At 38.3% G+C, this 11,980-nt stretch overlaps 2 protein-coding genes across 17 annotated transcripts in view; one reads left to right on the top strand and one right to left on the bottom strand.

The window, feature by feature from the left end:
* SEC24C (SEC24 homolog C, COPII coat complex component) overlaps positions 1-11,980 on the top strand; it is a 202,411-nt gene that overhangs the window by 37,841 nt on the left and 152,590 nt on the right. The window lies entirely within an intron of this gene.
* Positions 1-11,980, bottom strand: part of USP54 (ubiquitin specific peptidase 54) — a 96,260-nt gene that overhangs the window by 29,400 nt on the left and 54,880 nt on the right. For all 14 annotated transcript variants that reach the window (XR_011903979.1, XM_072339590.1, XM_072339593.1 and 11 more), the window contains 5 exons: positions 7,224-7,358; positions 6,369-6,482; positions 6,153-6,235; positions 4,028-4,133; positions 1,046-1,192 (listed from right to left, as the gene is read on the bottom strand). Coding sequence is in view for 13 of the 14 variants with exons in the window: in XM_072339590.1 (XP_072195691.1) it covers positions 1,046-1,192; positions 4,028-4,133; positions 6,153-6,235; positions 6,369-6,482; positions 7,224-7,358 (585 nt within the window). In the remaining variant the exon portion in view is untranslated. The remainder of the gene's footprint in view (positions 1-1,045; positions 1,193-4,027; positions 4,134-6,152; positions 6,236-6,368; positions 6,483-7,223; positions 7,359-11,980) is intronic.

Raw genomic sequence — 11,980 nt, 5'->3', positions numbered from 1 at the left:
GCACTAAAACATCATCTAATTTAGATCAAGTAAATGCTCTAAAAGACAAATCCTATGGATGCTGTGCACTATTTAATTTAACCTATCACTGAATCAAACAATGTCAGCCATCATCTCCGAGACTTCTCAGTTTTAAGTAACTTCTAAACATTATAACTACATGTTTAAATTAGAAGGATAAAGAGTTAAATAACCATAAACCACATTTTATCTTCATAAGTAATAGAAATGAACATCAATAAAAATCAGCACAAATCACAACCTAGAATTCCTTTATACTTGTACGCATGTTTTTATTCAGACAAACTGTTTTTTGGAGTTTTTCTTATTTTCAAGAACCACACACAATAATTTAATAAAGTTGAAGTATGGAACTATACGGGTACTTTTGTAGTTTTTGAGAAGCATTTGGAAACAGATCAGATCTTTGGAACTGCCCTCTATTTATAGAAGCTAAAAAGGTAAAGGTAGCAACTTTTTATTTTATTCAAACCATTACTATGAATTATTATGAGAAAATTTGTCTCTTGAGGTAATTGAAATGCATAGGTCCCTCTGAAAGTAATGTTTCTCACCTATTCCCATGAAATCTATAATGAGTGCAAAGAAAATGGTAACACTCTGATAGGGCAAATTCTCAGCTACAAAGCACTATTTTTCAACACAGTCACCACCATTTGCTACGCATTTTCTCCAGTGCTGAAGGGAAGCCTGCACTCTGCACTCCTAAAAATGTGCACCAGAGGAAGTGACCCACTGTCACTGTTCTGCCACTGCCTTACTGTGCTCACATCCACTGTTTGGTCACCATAAATGCTCAGCAAGCATTGATGAATGGGTGCCACCCACTGGGTGCCATTTTTGCTGCACGGAGGAATTCAGTGATAAGCCTTTGCTCTACGTCCATTTCTCCATATCAGACACTATTTTGTCAGGAAAGTTCAGCCTCTACTGTCATACCACTCATGTCTGCCTCTGACATCATGAGCCAAAATTCAAAACAGCAGGCATTACTTTCAGAGCAGATCTCGTATGAAATACTCACATCTCCCAGCTTAAGGCAAGTGCCCAGGCTGTGAATAACATCTTCAGCCAGATCAGAGTGGTCTGAGTCCCAAACCAGGCCGATGGTGATGATCTGTGGAGAGTTCATCAGCACACGCCGGATACGTATCTTTTCTCCACAGTTACTCTGAAAATTTAAATAAAACAAAATACTGACAATAAATCTGTTTATTGTAATGTTAGTGCTTGGCATTAACAAGTGCAAATTTCAAAAGCACAGTTGGCACGGCTGATCTTCACTGATTATTTCTTGTTTTGTTTTCCTTTTTTTCTTTTCAATACAGCTATCACTACTTATCTACCAGCCATTTCCCCCACTCTCTAGTCAGAGCACTTGTCAGAGATAAGCTTGCCTTTGAAGTTAACACATTTCTCACTGGTTCTTCTGATCCATTATCTGTTGGAATTGTAGGCATCTTTAGAGCATCATGGAAAAAACCCACCATCTGAATTAAGAGATTACCACTGTAATTCTAGAAAGCAGAGCATTATCTTTTTTTATTTTCAGGACAACTTTGATGAAGTCTCATTAGAGCACTCACTTCCCCCCTGGGGCGCATCACGTGTGCTCCTCACAAAAAAGATCCCAGAAAAAAAAGCATCTTCATAATGAGAACATTTTCTCATCTCTATGGGGAACAGTTTCAGAATTGAATATTATCATTTCTGACACTACAACTCCAGAAAAAGAAAATCATAAGGAGCTCCTTCCCAACAACAGCTTAGAAAGTTAACCAAGTGCATGTGTGGCTGTGGGCTTTATTTATTGATTTGATCCCAGATAGAAAGTTAGAAGATTATGATGCTTGGATATAGAGATTGTACTTTGATATCAAAGATTACTACATACACATTTTGCAACAGACGTTCAAAGTACAAGCAATTCTGTGGATTATCTCACCAAAAAGTGAAAGAAAAAACAACTCTTTCTCTCTAATAGTCATCATCTTTGCTTCTCCTAGCTACCATGAGCACTTCATGCAAGACAGGATAATATGAAATACTAATAAGTCATGCAAGTGAAACTTCTAGTAGTCCAGCCTTAGCTAAACATCAATAAGAAACACTTCCCAAATCAACTAAGACAGGGTCAGCAAGAACTGGCAAACAACTTCACTCAGCTGTTTATTTCACAGTTACAAAGCAGCTCATCTTGATAAAAAACAGTGTTAGTCTTCCTACTAAATAATCATGTTTTCGTTATTAAATATCTTAAGACTCTTCTTGTTGCTTAAAATATGAATATCTTCATTTCCTTTACTCAGGTAAGTAAAACCACATATTCACCAATATCCCCTCCTGAAAAAAATTAATTCATTATTTGAATGGAGACTAAAAGTGAGTGTTTCAAAGTTAAAAGCTACAGAGGGCTGGTGGGGAGGGAGTCATAGAATGGAATGGACACGCACGCCATTCCTGCTAGAGCCCATACTGCTAAACTTCAGGCTAACAAGGCATTGAACAGTAGCATTACACAAAGCAACAATTATGCATTTATTCCCTGCCCAAAGTATTAATCAATATGTAAAGTAGTTTGATGATGGCTCTTATTTAAAGCCCTGGATCTGAATGCACTCAAATTAAAAGGTAGAAAAAGATATGGAACTTGTTTTAGAACCAAATTGAAACCTTATGATTTGAAGGGGAAAAAGTTATGTTTACATAAAACCATTTGTATTTTTCTTTAACTAATGGATATATGCACTGATAATTCATTCAAATTGTTCAATTTTTACTGCATAGCAGTAAACATTTTTAAGCAGCAACATGTTTAAGAACTGCAGCCTATGATTATCAACTTAGCATAGACAGTAATTGTTTTTAAAAGGTTATATACCAGTTAAATGCAAACCACCACACATTTTCTGGTCAGCATCTCTCATACTCCAAATAGTAGACCTCAGTCAGAAATGTGAAACAATACTCCCCTAGATTTTCTGTGATGGTTCTTGCCTTTGTCATAGCTCTTGCAGATATACCGGCCAGCCTACAAGCCCTCACCACTGGAATAACCTCTGACAATAAGTAGAGGCTGTTCTTTTTTCTTCCCCTCTGACCAAGATTCCAGCTATATGATGCAAGTACAGTATCAATAGTAAAACTTATTCCAACTGAAAGGTTGTGAGGGGAGTTGAATGGAGGATTATCCAGGCAAAACAACTGACCTTCTACATGCAATTACAGTAACAGGTGCAAAAGTTCTACTACCTGTGCCACAATATGGTACTACTGGGAAGATTCTTTAAGAAATAAGTACATCTTTTCTCATGCTTTTATTACAGATGGTAACAAAGTGCTTTCATAGGAAAAAAAATGACCAGAGAAACTGGATGAATTTCTCAAACACTCCTTCTAAAAAGCCTAGCTAATCAAAACCACTGCCAATAAGCAGATCTCCCATCAAAAGATAAAGTCTCTACATTCCCTTTCACTTCTGTTTCTTTTGGTAAGTTCTGAAAAATTTCTTCATAGGATAAAATAAGAACAATTGCTGCTTCATATGTTGGCATTTGAAGGCTTCAACAGTCTTGAGCAGGGCTGAACACTAAACACACAATAGGCACTCTAACTGCAATATAGTCTTGAATAAGAATGAATTGTGCACCCCTTCCCTGTGGGCAATGTAAACATTTCCGATTTATTACCTTCCATTATCTTTTCTGTGGATTCTAGCTTTCTAAAAATACTCATTCCTTATTTTCCATCCAACCCACACCTGTTCTCAACACTTATCTCTCTAGTCAAGGAGGCTCTCAGCATCAGCAGTTCCTTCCTTTTCTTCATTAAATAATTGAGATGTAATGAATTCAAATGCAAAGAAAAATCTCATCTAACCTTTTCCTTAACATTCCTTTGAACTAAACCTTGAAAAATGCTCATGAACTAAAAAATACATTCCAGCATAATCTATTAACCATTCTGTCCCGTCTGCCCTGCTCAGAAGGAAATTAAGCATACTAACCGGACAATTTCTTAGGTCTCCCATAGTGCTGGCATTCTGCAGTAGCTCTCCAAACATATCTGGAGTGGGTTTCTCACGTCTCTCCAACATACAAATAGCTTGATTGCTTTAGCATAAAGGATAGGAAACAAATTTTTACAAAAATATAAAAACACAAAACACATTAAGAGCGTTTCCCTGGGAAGCTGAGAACCTTAAATTACACATTTTTTATATTTAAGGTTGTAGTACAGAGAAAACATAAGATTAAAAATGCTCCCCTTTAGCAGCCGCATTAATGAAGTAGCAGAGTAAAGCACATCCTTAATGAGGAAACTACAGGAGAAAAATAGCACAGTATTCAATTGATTTCAATGTCCACGTTAAAAGAAAAGTAACAATAAGTACACAAGAATACTAATAGTCGAAGTTGTCTCAAGCCGAACATGTTGTAAAAGGTAAATAAACATACTACTCTTGGACTTTTTTTTTTTTTTTTTTTAAATAACATGCAACTCAACATTATGGAGATTTTTTATATAAAGTACTGAATACAGTTCACATGACTATTTTGCTGCTCTTCTAATAAACAGCAGCCAGCAGCCACAAGGAGGAACAAAGCCTAGCTTCACATTACTCAACTGTTTTCAAGACAACCTTTAGAGGCTACACTTCTCATGCAGGACAACAAACAGAAGTTTATCATCCCAGTCAAAATTTCAAGACAGAAACAAACAACAGTCTTGCCTCTAGTATGTTATGGCAGGTTTTAACTGAGCAGCAAGGATGAGAAAAATCAGCTTCCTTCCACTACAGTTCATTCAGCAGAACTGTAACAGAGCTAGAGCAGCAGCCCTTTTAATGAAAGGTCATGGCAACCAACAACTAGAAAGACCAAGGGTTACACCCATCTTTAGCATTAACAAGAAAGAGTCATCAAGGAATTAAGACTGGTCAATCTTGCTCTACTACCTGGGGAGACAATGGACCAAATATCCCCTTGGAAATCACCTTGTCATAAGAATGATAAGAAGGTAAATCACAACTGTCAGAAGATTTACCACAGACAAGCTATGCTTAACCAAGTTGATTAATTCCTATCATAAAATAAAAGCTCCATAGGTTAGAGGAGAACGGCAGGTATCATTTGGTCTCTAGTAAGACTTCTGAGTCTCCTACATTGTTCTTGCAGCCAAAATGTGAGGTGTAGACTGCTAAGGTAAAATCTCAGAAAGCCAACTGCATCCTGGGCTGCATCAAAGGAGGAGTGGTCAGCAACGCAAGGGAGATGACTGCCCCACTCTGCTCTGCCCTGGGGAGAACTACTTTGTCCAGGTCTGGAGCCCCCAGTGCAAGGAAGATGTGGAGTTGTTGGAGCAGGTCCAGAGGAGGGCCAAAAAGATGACCAGAGGGCTGGAATGCCTCTCTGATGATGAAAGGTAAAGGAAGCTGGGCTTGTTCAGTCTCAAGAAAAGAAGGTTCATGGGAGACCTCACTGCAGCTTTCCAGTACTTCAGAGGAGCTTTTAAGCCGGAGGGAGACTAACTTTTTTACAAGGTCTAATAGAGAAAGGACAAGGAGGGGCAGATTTAAAATAAAAGAGGGGAGATTTAGAATTAAGGGGTACATTTTTTACTCAGAGGGTGGTGAGACACTGGACCAGGTTACCCAGATAAGCTGTAGATGCAGCTCCTTGAATGTGTTCAAGGCCAGGTTGCACGTGGCCCTGGGTGAACTGATCTAGTGCCTGATTTAGCAATTGGCAACGCTACCTAAGAAAGAGGGGTGGAACTGGGCAATCTTCAAGGTCCCTTCGAACCCAAGCCATTGTGTGAATACAGTGTGGACCAAAACCTAGCTGGAACTTCATGCTCAGAGAATCAAAGCAGAGCCAGTAGTCAGTTACCAGTGCTGCTCCTCTGAAGTTGACACTATTTAACATTTCCATTAACAACTTGCATAATGAATCACAGCCCCACCCTTATCAAGGTTATGGATGACACTAAACTGGACGGAGCAGTAAAACTGCAAGGGAATGCTGCTATTCAGAAGGCTCTTGACACACTGTGAATGTAAAGATCAAATGGCAGCGTTAGCATAAATAAGAGAAGTCCTGTTCTGTTAAAAAAACTAAAATTGAACTCACCAAAGTGATGTTGTGGAGATATAATGTACCATCTGGATGAAAGGTAACGGGTCAGAGGTGGCACCACAGCTGGTACAAACACACTAAAAAGAAAGAAAAAGGGAAAGTAATGTGTAGATTTTATTTTTTTTTTTGGTGGTCAAGAGCTACACGTGTCCTCACATTAAAACATGAAGCTGAGAAGTGCTGATTTGTATAAAATATGCATCACCTCACCTGTTCAAACAAGGTCATTGCAAACTTCTGATGTGAAACACAATGTGGTGCAGTGCAAATGTCTTCCTTCGTCTCATCCGCAATGTGGAAGTGAATTCGCATTAACAGGTTTTCCTAGTACAAAGGACACGCAAGAGTGAAAAAGTATCAAGTAGTTTCAAATCTAAAAGAAAATGGCACATCTGATCTTTAAATGCCATACCAAATAACCATTCATTTTATTTACTGGTACAGCTGAACATTTGTCATTGATCACTCTGTCCAATAGTCAGAAGTCCATGGACTTGACCAAAAGTAACAGACAGAACAGCTCCACAATTTTACACTGGTTGCTACTAAGTTCTCCTCGTCAGCACCAAGTAACCCTAAATCAATTTCTATGCTACATAAGTGTTTCAAAATATTATAAATCTACATTCTATGAAACAGGGGGAAAACTAATAAATGAAGAGGTAGATTAAGTTCCACATGAAACAAAAGTATTGAAGATTTTCTAGACAATGCCATCTGTTTACAAGTTGCTAGCAACATTTAACTGGGACCAACAGCAGAAATCTGCCTCCTCTTCCAGGAGCAGTTTTCACCACCAGCATGACTTGCATGGATGGTTGATGTAGATTTGCAGCAATCAGGTCAAGATGAATAATTAAGTAAAACAGCTCCGTCCTAGTATAATTCCCCCTTAACTCAGGAATCCAAGGTCTTCTTTTGCCATTTAATCTAAATCTCTGCCATTGGGGCAGAAAAGGTTAAGTGAAAAGCTTTGGAATTACTATTGCAATTGGGGGTGGGGGCTGACTGTGTTATGGGGGAGTTTGCATCTATGCCTTCTGATCATCTTCCAGTCATACTCACAAAACATTCAGCAGCATCATCCATAATGCCCAGCTGGAACCGCTGCTCATCCTGAAATGTCTTTGCAAGAGCTGTGCGCAGGGCATCTGAAGGCAGCACCTTCTCACTGCTACATTGAAACTGGTTGAAGATACCCTGGTAAGAAAACAAATAAACAAAAAGTTTAACTACTATATGTTCAAACACAGCCACTAGGTTGCCTGAAAACAAACAAGAAGCTTTTAATTCATACTGATCAAGCTACAAATATATTTGTAAAGGGACTACAATAAAAAAATCCTAGGGGCTTTTCCTTTGAAACTGTTATCTATCTTCCTGGTGCTTTCCTTCCTTTCCTTTCAAAGAACATAGAGGCAAAAAAGGCAGGACTGGAGCCCCCCAGGGCTAGTTTCCTGCATGATAATCATCCTCCTTAGGCCTTCCTCAAATTTTGATTCCTGAAACAAATACAATGGACACCAAAAGTTCTCCACTTTTTATTCCTATTTTCCCAACTTGACTTTTTAACTTCACATCAATAGCATTCTTCTTACACATGCCTTTTTTCTTTCCTCTTTCTGCCAAGGCTTTCCTAACATTTTAGCCCACAATGTGTTGCCTGCAATCTTTCAGGAACTTATTTACTATAAATAAGCCACAGTAGGTAAGAAACAGATGATGACTGGGTCAGCATAAGGAGAGGAAAATTCATTACATGAACAGCAGCTCCTATCTATGGCCAGCTGTTCACTTGCTTTCAGACACCTGTTATTTTCACACCTGTATATCTCACAGTTCATCTGGGTAATGACTTGCAACAAGTAGATCTATAAAAAGCATTATCATTGAAAGCACGAGTTATATGCATGAAAGTTCAACAGATATTCCTAAGTGAATAAGCCTCAACTTTTATTGTATGTGCATAATCTCTAAAACATTTTCTGAATTGTTATTTAATTTTCATTGTGCCCTTCTACAAAAAACAGAATAATATGGTATGCAAGATCCTCAGCAAGTGAAAAATTCTAGCCCTTGTTTTCAAACTATTCTTACTCTTTCTAATTTTTATGACAAACGAGAATCTTCACCAGAGTTGATCTCACAATTTTATTTGCCTCCAAAACTTTCCACACAACTTTCTTACAGATCACATAAAAAGCCTGTTGTTACTGCAATTAAAACAACATCTTTAGTTGTTAACTACTTGGCTTTTCTGCATTCTAGACGAGTACAAGGGAATAAGAAAGTTAGCTTCAACATGGTTTGTTGGCCTGGTTTTCTTTCCAACCCGTGATGAGAACCTGTGGCAGCATTCATTCCTGTGTTACTTCTCCCCTTAATTACTGAAAGCTTCTTTCGCACATACTTAGAATGAATATACATTGAAAATAAATAACTTGATTCTTTATCTCCTATAACTGGTCTTCTTTGCTTCTTATCAGGAAATGAACAGGTAAACTGGGATGTCTGCTAAACTCAGCTGCTTCAAAGAAGCTGAAAAAATGCAGAACATTGCAGTCACTGCACAGCCACACAAACAAGTCTCAGTGTCTGCTTCTTTCTTGGCAATGGAAATAGTAGAATTTATAATGTTGACAGATTATCTAATGCAGACATAAAACATGCATCTCTCTTCACTTCTATTTTTATCTTGGTAACGTTTCCAGTGTTTATTGATTGATGAGGGCCCACCATGCTGAAGACAGTAGCTCTTCTAATACCACACTTATTAGAATATCAAATAATAACAAAGAAAGTTGTAAAAAAGAAAAGGCTGTGAGGCAATTAAAGTCTCTCATCCCATGAGTTATAGACAACACCATTCCTCAGTTACCTTGCATATACACATATAAAAACTGAAAGAATATCCAGTCCTGTCCTTAACAATCCTGATTCTAATTTCTGTCCCACTGACAACAGAGCAAGTTTCTTGTTGCATTAGTAGATTTATCTCACTAGAGCAGACATCAAAAAACTAAAGCCGTGAAAAACAATTCCACCCTAGTTAAGCTCTTCCCTTTAAGGGATTTAAGAGCACCTGGAAGTACTCATGACCGTGCTTGAGAAACATGTTCATTCTGGTTATTGGTCTCACTTTATAGATCTGGAAACTGAAGCACTTGTCTTGTGGCTAAGCAGGCAACTGAGCAGCAGGAAACTGATGGACAGGTCATGGTTTGCCCCTAGGAGCTGAGAAATGACTGCACTTTTGGCATGGGGAGAATCAGCATAAGCTCCTCAGGAGTTGAAAGCAGAAGCCATCAAACAGCCACATTTTAGGAAGAAGCATAATTCACTTTTACCCATAACGTCCATAACAGCATAAAAAGATTCAGGAACAAAAAGGTGATCCTGATGATTATAAGCAGCTCTTTGAGTTTTCTAGAAGACCCTCCATTTTAATTTCTTTATATTTGGTATCACAAAATAATTGCAGCCTTCACAATTAAAAGCAAAGAACAAAAACAAAACAAAAAACCCTTTTAGTAAACATAAACAGCCAGGAATTATAAAATCACAGTTACTGTAACCTTAGAACAGAAATCACCTAGTAGCATTAAAGAATATCAAAGAACTTTATTATGCAAAATCAAGCAGAAAAAGACCTCAGTGCTAGACAGAATGCCCTTCAATATTTGGAAAGGCATAGAACACAGTGGTACAGTCATCTTTAAATTATGAAGATTAAAATGTCTTAAAAACAATGAATAACAGAGCGTCTTAATCTTAACCTTACAGTGTCATCATTCAGTGCAGTTTAAGGTACTTTGAACCACACTACCTGTGTCTTGTAGGAAGCCCCAAAAATCGCCCGGAATAGAGTCAGATGCACTTTGAACCTATCGTTGTTGCTGGCTTTTTTTTTTTTAAGATTATTTTGTTGTTTTTCTTTTCTTTCTGGCGTGCAGAGCGAGATGGGGGAGTCATTTCCCCTTCATCTTGTTTTTCAAGATGCATTCTTTGCTCACCTTTCCTTCAGAGCAGGTCTTTCTCGTCTCTCAGACTTAGATGGACAGGTGTGGCACTTCCTGCTGTTTCATCATTTTGAGTTAAGTTGGATCTCTCCCCTTAATTTCAGATCTTGCCCTTGAGTTACACTGTTATCACTTACATATGATTCCCATGCAGGTCTGAAAGCCAGCTGGGCACAGACCAGGAAAGCACTGCTGGTCATGCTCCAGGAGTTTTCAGGACACCGTTTCTCCAAGTGCTTCTGGAGCTTAATGGGAGCTTCATACATCAAACATTCAAACTCTGCTCTCTTTCAAAAGCCTCTTCACCTGACAGTGAAAACCTCATTACTGTATTCGCAGTGCTGATGTTGTCCCAAAATGACCACATTCCAATACAGTTGAGAGCATCCTTAAAAGCCACAATATGAATAGACACTACTAAAAGCCTTCTGAACAAGAAAAGTCTTTCCTATTTTACCACTTTTCAGCACCTCAAATCAAAGTAGCAGAACAGAAAAATGTATTTTTGCACATAGATATAAATATTTCTAGGCTTAACACCAAATGGAAGCAATTCCGAATATTGAATCAACAACAGGACTTGGAATTCTGTACTAATGATTTGTTATTGGAATGTTGGAAATAGCCAATACAGAAGAATATGAACACAGGATTTTTCAGACAGGATGCACGTTTTCTAGTAACACTGCATTCCTGAGCCCTATCTAAAAAAAGAGACCCACCTCTTTCTCTCTACAGGTCTTCAAAGGTCTGGAAATGGTAGCACAGACAGGGGAATTAAAAAGCATAAGCAGGATATAACAGAAATAAATTGCTGAAGCTAATCAAGTTGCATCTGCTCCATGCCCAAGTACTGTGTCAGGATCAGCTATATTCTTCACATAGTTGGTCTCAGGCCAACCTGCTCAGAGGCATCCAAAACTGGAAATTCCTTAACCACTCCAGGCAATCTGTTCCAGGGTCTCATTTGGTTTATTACCATTCAAGTGGCTTTTTCTTAGTTTCTAACTGGAAGCTTCTTGCAGTTTCTACTACAGGTTTGGGCTTTTGACCCCTGTCAGATCAAGGGGTTCCTGTGTCAGTGCTCTCCCAGAGTAATCTCCTCCGGTTTGGGAAGTGTGGGAATCAGTACAAACTTTCTGAAGCTTCAACAGAGACCAACTTACAGTTTGAGATAAAGAAACCTTATTAAGAAATAATATTAAAACCTGGCTTTCTTCTTCAGATTTCCAAAATTCACATGCATTATCATAAAATGACTCATGCTTCATTTGGTTAGAGTATAAGACAGTTACTATTCTTTGAGGTAGTTCTGTGATTGACATCTTAGGACTTCTTATTTTCAAGACTGTGAAGCTGAAATAACTGAATCCCCTATTCTTCTCTAAAAGATCTGCTCCAAATTATCTCTAATGGAGCCTGCAATTCGCTGTCTCCTTAGGAAAGAAGTATTCAATTTACTTGAGATACACTGACATCTCCAATGTGTATCTGTCCAGGTTGATGGAACAAGCTTAGACCTGGCAATAACTACTGAATCAGACCAGTGACTGTGCGCTATAAATTTGAGTTCTGTTCTTGGCAACATTCTGAGAATCAATTACTTTCCTCCAGCACTGTGCAGAAGTTCCTTCTGACTGGAGACAGCGCTGCAGATCCAGCACCATGAGATTTCTTTCACAGAAAGATGTTTTAACATGTTTTAACTTGTTAACTCCAAAATGCTTTACTATTCTCTGTGTTTGAAGTTTGCCTTTTAGCAAAAACTCTCCTCTCCTGATGCAGCCTCCAGTACACCAACAT

The sequence above is a fragment of the Excalfactoria chinensis genome, chromosome 6 (genome assembly GCF_039878825.1).
Source record: "Excalfactoria chinensis isolate bCotChi1 chromosome 6, bCotChi1.hap2, whole genome shotgun sequence".
Taxonomy (NCBI): domain Eukaryota; kingdom Metazoa; phylum Chordata; class Aves; order Galliformes; family Phasianidae; genus Excalfactoria; species Excalfactoria chinensis.
This window is presented reverse-complemented; position numbering and strand designations above follow the sequence as displayed.